Source organism: Hoplias malabaricus, chromosome 7 (assembly GCF_029633855.1).
Source record: "Hoplias malabaricus isolate fHopMal1 chromosome 7, fHopMal1.hap1, whole genome shotgun sequence".
Taxonomy (NCBI): Eukaryota; Metazoa; Chordata; class Actinopteri; order Characiformes; family Erythrinidae; genus Hoplias; species Hoplias malabaricus.
In genome coordinates this window covers 21,304,838-21,321,384 of record NC_089806.1, presented here as the reverse complement: position 1 = coordinate 21,321,384, position 16,547 = coordinate 21,304,838, and the positions used below count along the sequence as shown (strand labels likewise).

The following is a 16,547-nucleotide window of genomic DNA, read 5'->3' as shown; positions in this document are numbered from 1 at the left end:
CACTTTGGAAACTGACGGTCAAGCCATCCGCGCTTCAAATCCGAATGCACGTATAGGCGCGTCATTACGGCTTTTCATTGCGGAGAACACCACATCCGCTTTGGGACAGATAGAGAGTCTGAAACCCGCGTTTGAGCAGCGATGTCTCTGTTACTAAATAAATGCACGAGTTTGAGCAGCGATGTCTCTGTTACTAAATAAATGCACGCAATGCTAAAATGGACTAAATGGGCTAAAATTAACAAGCCATTAGGAATATATTTCGTTTTAAATCTCTTTAAAGAGGCAAAACACGCTTTGATTATTTCATACATTTACGTATTTTTTTTTTTTACTTTTCTATAAACACTTAACTGGCTTTGAATAGTAATCCTGGTGGACATGTAGAAATACAGATTACATTTTACTGTCATTAAACAGAGGTAGCTCACTGTATAATATTCTCATGGATTTATACTGAATATTACCAATATGGATTTCTCAAAAATTACCCATAATGCCTAAACCATTCCACTGTCATTAAACCGAGGGACCTCTTGGCTATTACCTGTATGATTTTGGTAGAATTTCACTGTGTACTTTTCTCATAAACTCATACTGAATACATTCCAATATGGATTTCTCAAAAATTACCCATAATGCCTAAACCATTCCACTGTCATTAAACAGAGGGGCATCTTGGCTATCAGCTGTATAATTTTGGTAGAATTTCACTGTGTACTTTTCTCATAAACTCATACTGAATATTTACCAATATGGATTTCTCAAAAATTACCCATAATGCCTAAACCATTCCACTGTCATTAAACAGAGAGGCCCCTTGGCTATCAGCTGTATAATTTTGGTAGAATTTCACTGTGTACTTTTCTCATAAACTCATACTGAACACTTACCGATATGGATTTCTCAAAAATTACCCATAATGCCTAAACCATTCTACTGTCATTAAACAGAGGGGCATCTTGTCTACCAACTGTATGATTTTGTTAAGATTTCACTGTATACGTTTCTCATAAAGTCATACTCAATATATACCGATATGGATTTCTCAAGAATTACCCATAATGCCTAAACCATTCTACTCTTATTAAACAGAGGGACCTCTTGGCTATCAGCTGTATGATTTTTACAGAATTTCACTGTATATGCTTCGCATAGATAAGAAAGATATTTTCTGAAGCCCATGGGAAAGGACCTTGTTCATTTTCATATCATATGGCAAAAGCATTTGAGTTACAGTTGTTTTTCTGTGATCGTGAATAAAATATAATAAAAATATAAATATAATAAAATATTATCGTGAATAAAATAAAATATCAAATAAAAAACTGAAAAGTGGGGCATGCAATATTATTCGGCCCTCTTAATAATATTGCATATTTTATTTTATTCACGATTGTGTCCCACTTGTTGTTGATTCTTCACAGAAAAATTAAAATTTCATATATTTATGTTTGAATCCTGAAATGTGGCAAAAGTTTGAAAAGTTCAAGGGGGCCAAATACTTTCGCAAGGCACTATATATTCTGCTGTTGCATCCGTGGTCTCTTCCCTGCAGTTACATAAGCATGGCATGCTGTACTCTGGGTTGCTCTGTAGCGGATGGATGCTCTCATTTGATTGGTTGTCATGTAGGTTATGTTCAAAAACATAGACAGCTAGGGTTAGTTTCCAACCTATACCGAACCACCTCTATCCCCCCCAACTCCAACATCCTAACAACTTGAACGTTAATAATTATCAAAATTATGAAGAACTTGAATTACTGTGTATTTCCAGATTCTGTTTAAAAACAGCTGTGCAGTCTGCCTTCCAAGCATCACAGAAAAACAACTGTAACTCAAATGCTTTTGCCATATGATATGAAAATGAACAAGGTCCTTTCCCATGGGCTTCAGAAAATATCTTTCTTATCTATGCGAAGCATATACAGTGAAATTCTGTAAAAATCATACAGCTGATAGCCAAGATGCCCCTCTGTTTAATGACAGTAGAATGGTTTAGGCATTATGGGTAATTTTTGAGAAATCCATATCGGTAAGTGTTCAGTATGAGTTTATGAGAAAAGTACACAGTGAAATTCTACCAAAATTATACAGCTGATAGCCAAGGGGCCCCTCTGTTTAATGACAGTGGAATGGTTTAGGCATTATGGGTAATTTTTGAGAAATCCATATTGGTAATATTCAGTATGTGTTTATGAGAAAAGTACACAGTGAAATTCTACCAAAACCATACAGCTGATAGCCAAGGGGCCCCTCTGTTTAATGACAGTGGAATGGTTTAGGCATTATGGGTAATTTTTGAGAAATCCATATTGGTAATATTCAGTATGTGTTTATGAGAAAAGTACACAGTGAAATTCTACCAAAATCATACAGGTAATAGCCAAGAGGTCCCTCGGTTTAATGACAGTGGAATGGTTTAGGCATTATGGGTAGTTTTTGAGAAATCCATATTGGTAGGTATTCAGTATAAATCCATGAGAATATTATACAGTGAGCTACCTCTGTTTAATGACAGTAAAATGTAATCTGTATTTCTACATGTCCACCAGGATTACTATTCAAAGCCAGTTAAGTGTTTATAGAAAAAAAAAAAAAAAATACGTAAATGTATGAAATAATCAAAGCGTGTTTTGCCTCTTTAAAGAGATTTAAAACGAAATATATTCCTAATGGCTTGTTAATTTTAGCCCATTTAGTCCATTTTAGCATTGCGTGCATTTATTTAGTAACAGAGACATCGCTGCTCAAACTCGTGCATTTATTTAGTAACAGAGACATCGCTGCTCAAACGCGGGTTTCAGACTCTCTATCTGTCCCAAAGCGGATGTGGTGTTCTCCGCAATGAAAAGCCGTAATGACGCGCCTATACGTGCATTCTGATTTGAAGCGCGGATGGCTTGACCGTCAGTTTCCAAAGTGCGGATAGCTTGACTCCAGTGCCATTTTGGCCGAATCCCTCCTCCCACAGCGGAAACCGCGCTTAGGTTCAGAACCCCGCTCTCCTCCTCACCACCACCCTACTCTTTACCGCTACTCCTCCCTGTGGCGAACCCTCTACTCTCACACAGTATCATCGGTTTAGTGTTAGAGAGAGGGGGGGAGAGAGAGAGTTCTGTCTTTAGTTCAGCTTAGTGAGCACGAGAGGGAGGAGAACCTTAAACATCCTCGTCATTTGAATATAGCTGAGTCTGTATCAAACAAGCCAAGGCTATGAGTGCGTGTTATTCATTCGTCTCCTGACTCAGGAACATGCGGCTGAAAACCGAACCAAAGCAGCGCCTTTAGTTAACGCGAGGCCTGTGTTACCCATCTGGAAATTTCTCCACTTCAGTACGGCTCTCTCTCCCTCACATACTCGCACATACTCTCTCTCTCGCTCTCTCTTTCTCGCTCGTTAGCTTAGCTTTGTCTCCGCATCTCACTTCACCGCTGGCCACACACACGGGCCACAGCGATGCGGACTTTAACAGAGCCCTGAGTAACCTCTGTTCCCGAAACCCGTTTTTTTATTGTCGGCCTGAAGGAAGGAGCTGTGTTTTTATGGACCTGACCGTTAGCTAGTAGCAGCTGCTCGGTGCTAAGAAATGTTCCGTTGGAGGCGGCTATTGCGGTTGTCGAACCGCTCCTTCTTGGCCTTCATTTTCTTCTTCTCCATGTCTACGACCTGTCTATACTTCATTTATGTGGCACCCGGAATAGGTAAGTGACTAAATGTCGTTTATGTTTTACAGGCTTGCAGATATGTAGAAGGTCTCCCTTGGTGACTTGTTTGTACACAAAGACTGAGTTGCACACCGGCCAAACCCCGATCAACGTAACGGTAGTTACAGTTAGGTTTCCCTGAGCTAGCGGTTATCGATAAGGCTCGCTAACGTTAACTTGCTCGGATTTCATTCATTCTGTCTCGGTGTTGTTTGCAGAGATTACTCCACTGATGTGTTATTTCTCTGCTTTCATGTTAGTAGTTATGGATCACACACAGCTGATGGAGTTTATTTAGTAATTTGCTCTGTTATGTGTGGCAAACTGCACGCGATAAGCAGCTTTGTAATCATCAGCCAGCGCCCTTTAAATGGTGTGCATTTTGCAAGGATTAAACACTTCCAAACACTAGCTTTATACTAAGCTTCTTATCCGTTATTCGCTAGAAAGACATCGACTTGTTTAGCGGTGACTCCGTTTCGCAGGGTTTTGAAAGGAGAACCGCCCTGCGGAAGAAGCACTGTTTTGTTGTTTAGAGGTTGTCTTCTAGTAGGAATCTGCTTAACGGGCATTAATAGTAACAAGATTCACTTTTAGATCCCGTTACAAACCAATCAACTGTGCCTGGAATTAGTACCAGCTCAGCTGTTAAACAATTACCAGGATCATTTACACTGTGATTTCAAAACAAGGAAGACAGTCACCATTACTGACCACTGGACTACTGTGTATTTTATAGCACCAGTCTTGATGCTATATGCTAATAGCCCTCTCTCATTGATCATAGCAGATAACTGTTAAGCACAGGTCACGTATATGTCAATGTCAGCTCACCCCCACCCATTATGAGTGTCAGTAGACATTGTAAACCTTTAAGTGGGCGTCTAAGCTTATCAGCAGATATTATTATTATTATTATTAGTAGTAGTATTATGTTGCAAAGCAGTTGAAATAATAACCTTTAATTCTTTTTGATATGATTGTCCTGCTAAAGTTGTTGCAAGTTTCAGTATGTCCCATTACATCCAGTGCTATGTATAATGAACAGTACACAGTGGAGTAACCATGTACACTTTCTTCTTTGGGCTTGTGGATTAGCCTGCTGCTTTGTAGTTGCTTCATTTTATTTGGATCGCTCTGGTTGTAATGCTGTAGTCAATAGGAATGTTTATTGCTTATTTAAGTTATTAGTGAGAAGCTCATAACCAGTACATTCTGCACTACAGATGGAGTTAGCCAAATAACACATCATTTACAAGCACCATTATCCAAATGGTATGCTTGTTCAGAAATTCAATAAATATAATCCAAATATAGCATTGAGTTATACATTAGACCTAATCTTGTGAATGACAGAAATGTATGAAAATGAGATTTGTAAGTGTTACTGGTTTTATTTAGGCTTCAACTAAGGTCTTGTATAAGGAAAGAGACTCTAGCCAAACAACAATAATAATAAAAAAAATGATTGCATTACTTTTTTTTTCCTGTACTGTACTCTTTATGTTTTAAAAAAGAACATGCCCAATGCGTTTTATGCGGAATTTGTGTATTGATTCATCCTTAGCACCAATATGACACAACCTGTAATTATTTTGCAGTTAGACATTTAAGCTTGAATAGGGACTGTACCAACCAGACTACAAGTGTAGTACTAAAAAGGATGTTTGGTTTAAAATTTTTACTTGGTTTAACATCTGAGTTCTGTTTAGTACTTAGCACTGAAAGTACTAGGTAATACCAAGTGATGTGCTCGAGGAAGGTTCATCCAATCAGATATAGTGAGGCATACATTTTTTTTTTTTTTGGACTCCTGACAGTGACATCAATGGAGATCACATCAGGTCTGTGGCAAGTGTACTGAATGCCTGTCCAAATAATTTTGTCCACCCTGAGAATGGACTGCCAGTATTATGATCTTTTGCCCTCAACAATGTCGAAACTTTCTTCCTATTTGTTAATAATGGTTTTGTTCTTTGATGCTATCTGAGGGCTGTGACTGTAAGCAGTGTATACTGCACTGTCTGATAGATCATTGAGAGGGTAGATTCTGAAGAAAATTCTTGTGCTATGCTGGAAGCAGTGGCCAAATTTTATTTTTCTTCCGGTGCAGAAATGTAGTGTCATTGTATGTGTCAAACAGTTGACATTTTTTCATTTAAAATACTAGATTGTTTTAAATCTAGGTCTAAACAATATATTGTTGCCACATTGTCATCACAATGTGCATATGCAGAGAAATCGCATGAAGTGCAGTGTTGAAGCAAATTACTTTTAACAACGACTAAAGGGTTACAGCCTTCTGTACTCTGAATCTTTTCTAAATTCCACCCTTCTTTATACATAGACGATACCCTTGTTTTAAGTTAAGCAACATGCATTATTGTTGTTATTATTATTATTATTATTATTGTGTTAAGTCATTTTTTGGATTATTAGAATTCAACCAGTGTATTAAACTCCCTAATTTCACCCTCTCTAAAATCAGTTCATAAGAGTAGTTATACACTCATTTGCTATTGTGTTGGGTGCCTTAAATCCAGATGTATAAAATTAAAGTTCTTTTTTTTAGGAGTTTAATTACTGCTATTTGACTGATAATCACTGCTGTCAAAGTGTATACTATTGTTTTCCTCAGATTGTTGAGAAGCAAGCAGCTCCTTTCGGTTTAAGATATAAAGGTGCTGTATCCAGCATGAGGCGGCATGGTGGCGCAGCATGTAGTGTCGCAGTCACACATCTCCAGGGACCTGGAGGTTGTGGGTTCGATTCCCGCTGTCTGTGAGGAGTCAGTGTGTTCTCCTCGTGTCTGCGTGGGTTTCCTCTGGGTGCTCCGGTTTCCTCCCACAGTCCCAAATCACACGTTGGTAGGTGGATTGGCGACTCAAAAGTGTCCGTAGGTGTGAGTGAATGTGTGTCTGTGGTGCCTGTGAAGGACTGGCGCCCCCTCCAGGCGCCCCCTCCAGGGTTCCTGCCTTGCGCCCAGTGATTCCAGGTAGGCTCTGGACCCACCATGACCCTGAACTGGATAAGCGGTTACAGATGATGAATGAATGAATGTATCCAACATCCTGCCAGTAGATGTCACACCAGAGTACCAGCATCTTAGACCAAAACAAAATGGAACATTGAACATTTTTGTGGCCATTAAGTTACAAACGGAGAAGGAACGCTAGCTCAGAATTATGTTTGTGGCCTTTGGTAGCTTTTAGGGTGATTTCACACCTAATAAATTAATCAAATCAAATCAAATTTATTTATATAGCGCTTTTCACAACTGATGTTGTCACAAAGCAGCTTTACAGAATTCCAGTAAGACAAGATTTGACATGAAATGTAAAGACAAATGTAAAACCCTCAAGTGAGCAAGCCAGGGGCGACAGTGGCAAGGAAAAACTCCCCCAGCTGAGGAAGAAACCTTGGGAGGAACCAAGGCTCACAAGGGGTGACCCATCCTCCTCTGGTCAATCTACTGGTGATGATAGTTAGTAGTCCATGAGAACTTCAGTGTAGGGACAGCTTCAAGGCACTTGGTGGTTGCTGGAGCGTGGGCAGCTGGTCTGAAGCGTGGAGGAGGATCTCGACAGTCATCCATCAGTGTCCAGACAGACAGGTGGGCAGTCGTTTACTTGAAAAGATGTAAAGGGATGGAATTAGTTTTGAACTGTTTTGTGTTTGTAAAGTAGAAAATATGAAAATTTCCAGAGTGTGGCTAATGACTCCGGCAGATCTGACTATGACAGCATTAACTAAAAGGAGAGAACCAGGAGGACACACAGACACGGGAGCATCCTGAAACACTGGCATCCCTCCGCTCCACCGTCAACAAACCTGAGTGATCGCGAGAAGCGGCGGGACGACAGCACCAGCGTCTCAGTATACTATAATTCCCTGTGTCCATGGACCCCCCGGATCTGCCGCCTTTATCTATGGGGGAGCATTAGCTACCAAATGATAAACTAAACAAATGAGTTTTTAGCCTACATTTGAAGATTGCGACTGTGTCTGAGTCCCGAACATTTTCTGGAAGATCATTCCAGAGTTGGGGGGCTTTATAAGAAAAGGCTCTTCCCCCAGCTGAGGCCTTCTGAATTCTGGGAACATTTAAAAATCCAGTATTCTGTGATCTGAGTGAACGTGGAGGCTCATAATAGGAAATTGTATCTTGAAGATATTCAGGAGCAAGCCCATGTAGAGCTTTATATGTTAATAACAAAATTTTGTAGTCAATGCGGAATTTAACAGGCAGCCAATGAAGTGATGATAAAACTGGGCTGATATGTTCAAATTTTCTAGTTTTAGTGAGGACCCTAGCTGCAGCATTTTGAACTAGTTGAAGTTTTCTTAAATTGCTGCTGGTGCATCCTGACAGTAGTGCGTTACAGTAGTCAAGCCTTGAAGTAATAAAAGCATGTACTAATGTTTCTGCGTCCTGGAGGGATAAGGCATTTCTAATCTTAGCAATATTGCGAAGATGTAAAAAAGCTGTCCTAGTGATACTACCTATGTGTTGATCAAATGATAAATCCGGGTCAATTATGACACCAAGATTTTTTGCTGCTGAACCAGGTTTAACTGGAAAGTTAGCTAGATTTAAAATTAAGTCTGATAATTTATTTCTTGTCACTTTTGGACCCAAAAGTAGGACCTCTGTTTTGTTGCTGTTTAGAAGGAGGAAGTTACGCAACATCCAGCCTTTCACGTCTTTTACACAGTCCTCTATTTTCTTTAATCTGTGTTTGTCATCGGGCTTGGCTGAAATATACAATTGTGTGTCGTCTGCGTAACATTGAAAGTTAATGTCATGGTTTCTTATAACTGTGCCTAGCGGTAACATGTATAATGTAAATAATAATGGTCCTAAAATAGAGCCTTGTGGAATTCCAAATCTTACTTTAGAATAATTTGAATTTAGATTGTTTACTTTTACGAATTGATAACGTTCCGTTAAGTAAGATTTGAACCATAATAGGGCTGTCCCTGTGATTCCAACCATGTTTTCTAACCTTTCTATGAAAATATTGTGGTCTATTGTATCGAAGGCTGCGCTTAGGTCAAGAAGCACCAACAGGGATACGTGGCCTTGATCAGAGGCAAGAAGAAGATCATTTGTTATCTTGACTAGAGCTGTCTCTGTACTGTGATGTTGCCTGAATCCAGATTGGAATTTTTCATATATATGATTCTTATGTAGATATGAACTAAGTTGTTGGGCCACAGCTTTTTCTAAGATCTTAGACAGAAATGGCAAATTAGAAATAGGCCTGTAATTAGACAGTGTACTAGCATCAAGATTTGGTTTCTTGATCATAGGTTTAATAACTGCTAGTTTAAAAGCTTTGGGTACATGGCCCAGACTAAGCGATGAGTTTACTATAGTTAAAAGAGGATCAATAATAGCTGGTAATACTTCTTTGAGCAACTTTGTGGGAATTGCATCAAGTGTGCAAGTTGTACAGTTTGCGGAGGTGATAATCTTCTCTAGTTCTAATTGTGGGAGTGGGTAAAAGGTTTCAAGTCTTTCTTTTACAGTTATATTATGTTTTATTTCATTCACATCAAGTGGCAGCCAGGATGGATTTGATCCTGTGGCTAGAGTTTGTTGTCTAATATTCTCAATTTTATTATTAAAAAAGTCCATGAAATCTTTACTGGTGAGAGTTGCTGGAATTAGTTGTTCAGAACCTGCTTGATTTTTTGTAATTCTAGAAAACACACTAAACAGTGCTCTCGGATTATTTTTATTATGGGAGATCAGCGAGGCCAGATATGCTGAGCGAGCTTTAGTGAGGGCATTTCTATACTCATATGAAATTAAGTAATGATCGGAGATTGCTGAGGATTGCGGTAAGATATTAATTTTGTCAATGTTAAGACCTAGTGTCAGAACTAAGTCTAAAGTGTGGCTGCAGTAGTGTGTAGGCCCTGTTACATTTTGAGTAATACCAATAGAGTCTAAGATTGAGGTAAATGCCTTTTTTAGTGGGTCTTTTTTCCTTCTCAAAATGGATATTGAAATCTCCTACAATTATAACTTTATGATTGCACACCGCTAGGTTTGTAGCAAATTCGCTGAATTCTTTCAGAAATTCTAAGTAAGGCCCTGGTGGTCTGTAAATGTTGCATAATAAAAATGCGTCCTTTTTTGTGACCGGATTTGTAATAATAGTGGAGAGAACCTCAAAAGAAGAGAAGGTGTCACATTGTTTAAGACTAATTTCTAGGGTATTTTGGTAAATTACACATACTCCACCTCCTTTGCCTGATATTCTTGGGCTATGTGCATAATTATAGCCTAGGGGGGTGGCTTCATTTAGTGCTAAATATTCATTTGGTTTAACCCACGTTTCCGTGAGACAGAAAACATTGAATTTATGATCACTTATAATATCATTTACGATGAGTGCTTTTCAGTTTAGTGATCTTATGTTGAGTAACCCAAATTTTAGTTCTGAGGTGTTGCTGCTAGGTGTTGTGTATGATTTAATATTGATTAGGTTGCTGAAACAGGCTGATTTTGTTTTTCTACTTTTACATTTAGTTCGGGGGAAAGACACAGTCTCAATACAGTTGAACCTGGGTGACGTCTCAAGACAGTTCGCAGACGGTCGGTTTAGCCTGTCTGTCTGCGGCCTGGTCCCGGCTCTGGATTGTCAGCAGCTATCTACACTACTCTGCTGACTAACTAAAAGACTATGTGCTATACTGCAAGAAAGTAAGGCAGCACCCTCCCGCGTGGGGTGGATACCATCCCTATCTATAAGACCAGACTTGCCCTCAAAACGTAACCAATTGTCTATAAAGCCCACTTGATTTTCGGAACACCACTTGGACATCCAGCAGTTTAACGCCCAAAGTCTGCTGTAAGCTTCGTCGCCACGCCGCATTGGTATGGGGCCAGAGCAGATTACGGCATCGGACATCGTCTGGGCCAGTTTAATCACCTCTCTAATATTACCCTTAGTTACCTCAGACTGCCGCAGACGAATATCATTGGCCCCTACATGAATGACTACCCTCGAATATCTCCTATTAGCTAACAGTCTAAGGTTGCCACTAATATCCGGCACTCTGGCTCCCGATAAACAGCTAACTGTTACTGCCAGCGCCCCTAAAGGAGTAGCTAATTTCACGTGCCGAACAATAGAGTCTCCTATAACCAGAGCACTCTTAACAGGCTCCTCAGCGGGTGCTTTGCTGAGCGGGGCAAACCTGTTTGACACGCGAATCGGAGGAGCGTGGTGTCCCGGTGGGCTAGCTTTGGCTTCAGCGTTAGCATCAGCCTTAGCTTTCCGGCTATGACGCCGAGATGTCACCCATTCACCCCGCTGTGAGGGCTCTAACGCCGGAGTCGTGGGGGTGCTAACTCTCCCTAAGGCACCCGGAGTTGCTAACACTGAATCTCGCTGTTTATCCCTCAACAATAATAAGCTCCGGATGCGCACTTCTAACTGGTCCACTTTATCCACCAGAGAGCTAACTAGCTGACACTTACTACAAATACAACCACTATATTTATCGCTAGAGGTGGAAAAGGGCGTTAAACTAAACATGCCACACTCTGAGCAGGCAAAACAGCCAGTAGTAGCCATGGAATTGCAGGTACTTACCGCTTTTAGTGAATTTTAGTAACTTACACCAAGAACGTTACTCCAGGGTCCGGTGGCAGTTTTAGTGCCTCTGTAATGAATATTCCTGCGGAGACAATCTAAAAGATAGATCTATGGATGGTTAGTAGGTTATAAAAACATATAAATATAGAAATAACAATGGAAACGAGTAAACAGGAAAACCCGAGCGATCAAAACAGCTTCCAAACGGGTACAGAAACGGGTAAATTACCACGGTATGCAACATGTCAGCCTGCTTCAAATGCTTTCCGTTCTATGGAAATTAAGCCAGAGTTGTCCATCTTATTATCAGATTTGATACCAGAGTCTGCACAGTAAGGACCAAAGGCTGAGACACACATGCTGCCTCATTCTGATAGACCTGCTGCCTTCTCACAGAGCTCAGTTTCAGACTACCTTCTTGGCAGCACTAGAGTAGATTTTTTTTTGTAGGCTGCAGTCAACTTCAGTTCCTCATTTTACTTATACTGTATGTGCTCTGTGAAAAGAATAAGTTTACCTCACATTATATATTTTTTTAAATGGAATGTAAAATTTCTGCAGGTGCCAGAAAACACTGCACCTTTTAATGTGGAATGGACCATTTTACCAGGGCCACAGTAATTTCTGCTCCATTTAAGGTGGAGAGGAAAGTTATGTAGGTGCCAGGATAGCATTTTAAAGTAGACTTGAAAATGCTTCTGATGCCAGAATATCATTCTTGCCCCATTTAAATTGCAATGTAAGTTGGTAAATGCCAGTAACTTCAGAAACTTTTAATGTGGAAAGAAGAGTTCTAATAAGTAGATTAACTTGATTTAATCTGTCTTACATTAGAAATAAATAGATGTATATAGAGAAGTGTGATTTCCTTTAGGTCCCCACAAATAGAATAAAACCTGACCATGTAAACATACTACAGTAAATGTGATCACACAGGATAACAAAGCTGTCTGGTAAGGATTACATTGTTAACCTGTCACGTCTAGTTCGTTGTCAGTGTTATCATGTTCGTTTTTGGCGCCTTGAGAAAGGCTTACTTCTGATAAGTCGCTTAACACTACAAGTACCAAGCCTCTTTTCCCCACCAGTGTTGGAAGAGCCAAGAGCTAGTCATTTGCCCACTGTGGACAGTGGGTAGGTGAAGACTCGAGCTGTAGATTGTGTGGTTGTTGGCATGGGTCGGTATACATTTAGTTAGCATAATGTTAGTGTGTTTTTTGGACAGCAAACACCTAGAGGTTAATGTATTGCCAAATGGTTCTAGTAATAAAGTGGTTAGGTTTTTGTATGAAGGGAACATATTTGAGAGCATGCGCAGTTTGTAGTTTAGTTACTCTGCTTGGGCAGAAGTGAAATAATGTGTTGGCATTACAATGGTAACTTGGTAGATGATTAAAAAAATAAATAAATCTGTGGATTACCAAATATATTAGGACAAGTCCCATTCCAGTTGTACAGGTGTATTAGTTGTCTGTGTGGACAATGTCCTAGCCTTCCATGGAATTTTCTCATGAAAAATAAGACTTGTAAATGTTGCCTGTAAGGTGTGAACCGAGTGAGTGATTATGATCTTTTTAAGCACCTGGTGTTTTACTATCAGAGAACAACAGTGAGAAAAGTAAAGTTGAATAAAACTAATTCTTTAAAATAAGCGGATAGTATTATATATTTTGGCAGTAATATTGTTATATTATAACTAGGCAAGGCAATCAGTGTCTTTCAAACCAGCGTTCTATGGGAGCTTGCTGCCACTTAGTATTGTCAAAAAACATTTGTTTTAGATATTGTTTAAAAAATAAAACTACTGAAATTTGTCCAATTCAGTTAGTACAACTCCAGTGGCAGTAATAACATCCTTTACACGTGAAACATAGCTTGAAGTTTCTTACAGCAATCTACAGGTATCTTAGCCCTTTTCTCATGGGAAAAGACCTCCAGTTCATTGACATTCTTGGGCTTGCATACTGCAACTGCCGCCTTCAAGTCCCACCAGAGATTTTCTATGGGACTTAATTCAGGCGATTGCAATGGCCACTCCAGAATCTTCCAGCCCTTCTTCTGCAACCAAGCCATGGTAGAATTGCTTAGGATTATTGTCCTTGGATCCTTGGAGATTCCCTGTACCCAAAGAAGTGAAACAGCCTCAGAGTGACTGACCCAATGCCATGTTTCACAATAGGCAAGGTGTTTTTTTTTTGTACAGGCCTTGTTCTTCCTCCTTCAGACATGATGTTGAGCCATAAGCTCAAAGAGTTCCAATTTTGTCTTGTCACTCCAGAGAACAGTATCCCAAAAAGCTTGTGGTTTGTCCACATGGTTTTTGGCATACTGGAGTCGATTCTTCTTATGTTTGAAGTCAGCACGGGGATATGCCTGGGAGTTCTGGCACAGAGGCCTTCATCTCAGTGTGTGCCTTATTGTCTGGACCAAAACCCAAGTACCTCCCCCTGACAAGTCCTGTCACAATTCCTCAGCTGTCAGCCAGGGATTTTTCTCCACCTTTTGTTTCAGGTACTGAACAGCAGTCACCGTCATCATCCCCTTTCTGGCACTCCTAGGTAGAGATTCCACTGTCTTTTTCACTTTAAACTCGCAAATTATGCTTCCAATTGTGTTTCTTAATGCCCAGTGTCTTTGCTTTCTTTTTATATATCCATATCCTTACTTATGGAGAGAAATTACCTCCTCTCTTGACTTCTTTGACCATTCCAGGAGTTTACCATGTTGCAAAGACACCATTAACTGTCTAGAAGCAGCTGAGTGTCTCAGTCTTAAAGCTGCTTAATTGCTGCTTGTTATGGTTCTATTCACATCTACAGGTGCTTTCAACGCCCGATTGAAAACACGTGACAGAAACCCCATCTTTAAAGGGTTGAATAATTTTGTCAACGAGGAAATCGCAAAAAGGAAGTTTGTTGGTATATTAGAGAAAATGTTGTAAACTAAGTTGCAATTGTCTATTATACACGTCTTTTATTTGATCTAATTGTGAGCAAGAAAAAAAAGACAATTTTCCTAAAACACTTTACTGCAGGGGTGCTCAATTATTTTGAACGTGTGTGTGTATATATATGTGTGTGTGTGTGTGTGAGATATGCTAAGCACTGGGAAGTTCAGCTTTACATATGTATTCCATGCTCATGTGAAGACATGGTCTTTGTTCTGTTTAGTCATTACTGCATTACAGTAGTTGGGCATTAGGCATTATCTTTATATTCTCTAAATGGCCTCATTCTAGATTAAACTTGTGCTTGACTGCTTTGCGCAAATATGGAGAGAGAGAGAGATCTTGTGGATCTGAACCAGAGGCACCACAAAATAACCTGTTTTGCAGTTTGATTGTACAAATGGAAGAGAAGGCCTCCCAAAATCAGGGGCTTGAGAATTCATCCTTAGCAGCATGTGAAAGTCAGAAGGATAGCCTTTTAAATTTTTAGTGCATTTTGGTGCACAGCATCATGTCCCACCCTTTAAATCACAGTCACAGAATAGCCTAGATAGCCTGGATAATTTAATCAGAATAGCACTGATAATGCTAAAACGCATTGTTTGATGTAAATAAGTTCCATGTAAAAGAAATCATTTTATACAAGCACTATTCTTTATCTGAAAAAAAATATTATAATATTTTGCGAATTCTTGTTTATCATAAAGATGTTTTTGTGAGATAATGCAAAAAATTCTGCAGGCAGTTCACTGAACGATGTTTTCCCATATCACAAAAATAAGCGTTTCATTTAAATGTACTTTCTTTGTAAATATGTAGTGCATTCGACAATGCAAATGTAAAGAGGTGTGTTAGCCCCAAGCTAAATATTAGTAACAACCTAACATGTAGGTCACAGTACAAAACAATACACTTAGCAACAATACAGTACACTGTATATATTTCTATTTACATTTTTTCTCTTATTCTCCTTTGTCCTTCCTCACGCCTCTTCTCCTTTTTTCCATTTGCAGCCAATACGTACTTCTTCATGGTGCAGGCTCAGGGTATAATGTTGCGGGATAATGTGCGTACCTTTGGTCAGATGATCAGATCGTACACCAATAAGAACAGCACGCTCAATGGTACAGGTGAGAGGTTACCCTGAAACATGAAAAACTGCTTTGGGAATAAGCGTATGGGAAATTCAAGGTTGAAAATCTGCGTATGTTCTCTCGATGTGTTTGTTTGTACACAGATTATCCAGATGGGAATAACTCCAGTGAATACGTTGTTCAACCGACTACATACCTCCCTGAGAATTTCACCTATGTCCAGAATCTGCCCTGCCCTGAGCGCTTACCTTCTATGAGTGAGTTTGTGTTCCTTTTTTGGGACTGAGATTAGCTTGCCTGTGTGCATAGACCTCTGTATCCTGTCATTTAGCCTAGGCATAAATGGCAGTTGAAGCTCATGTTACACAATGTGGGAAAATCCTCCTAAGCTTTGCATTTTCATGCTAAAATCGGAATGTTTGAATTTGTCATGCATGCAAAAAATTAAATACTTTTTTAAAAGGTCTTTCACCATCTCTAACATCCTCACTTGTCGCACACATACTAAGGCTATAATGGTATTTATCTCCACCTGTGTGTTGTATTCCTTTGCATTAGAAAGTTACACCAGGTTTTAAGAAACATGCTTAATTTACAGCATCTATCACTGGAGCATCTGTAATGGCTTATTGTGGTTTGAAGTCTAACATAATCAGGGATACTTGATGCCCCTGTTACTCCTCGGTATAGCCAATCTCTTGGTCTAATGACATGCATAGCAGTGCAGGTCTCTAAATATATTTTGTTTGATTGTAGTATGTGTAAGTTTTGATTACATTCAGATGATTGTGTATTTTCATAAATGCTATAAAAAATGAAACTGGAGAAAGTTGATGCATAATATATGCCCTGCCCTGCTCTGTTCTGCTCCTGCAGAGGGTCCTATGGAAGTTAACATGACTGAGGTTCCTATGGAGGAAGTAGAATTCCGCCTTAAACAGCTTGGCATTCAGCCTGGTGGCCACTGGAGGCCTGAAGACTGCAAACCACGCTGGAAGGTCTGAAGTTTTTTTTTAACACATCTCTGGAAGTAAAAGGAATTAGGGGAAACCTGTCCAGCGGTGGGAAAGAAAAGCTTGGGTTTACAATGGATCATTTTTCATTTGCCACACTAAATGTGATGAAAGCATTTATGGATAAAACACTTTGAAAGGGGACAACAATTGCATTACTTTGTTTTCTA

At 39.5% G+C, this 16,547-nt stretch overlaps 1 protein-coding gene across 1 annotated transcript in view; it reads left to right on the top strand.

Annotated features, from left to right (window-relative positions):
* The first annotated feature begins 2,970 nt into the window (after window positions 1-2,970).
* The window catches only part of b4galt6 (UDP-Gal:betaGlcNAc beta 1,4- galactosyltransferase, polypeptide 6), a 24,766-nt gene continuing 11,189 nt past the window's right edge, over window positions 2,971-16,547 (top strand). The window contains exons 1-4 of the mRNA XM_066676583.1: window positions 2,971-3,707; window positions 15,284-15,400; window positions 15,508-15,621; window positions 16,241-16,362. Coding sequence (XP_066532680.1) covers window positions 3,593-3,707; window positions 15,284-15,400; window positions 15,508-15,621; window positions 16,241-16,362 — 468 coding nt within the window. The 5' untranslated portion in view covers window positions 2,971-3,592. The remainder of the gene's footprint in view (window positions 3,708-15,283; window positions 15,401-15,507; window positions 15,622-16,240; window positions 16,363-16,547) is intronic.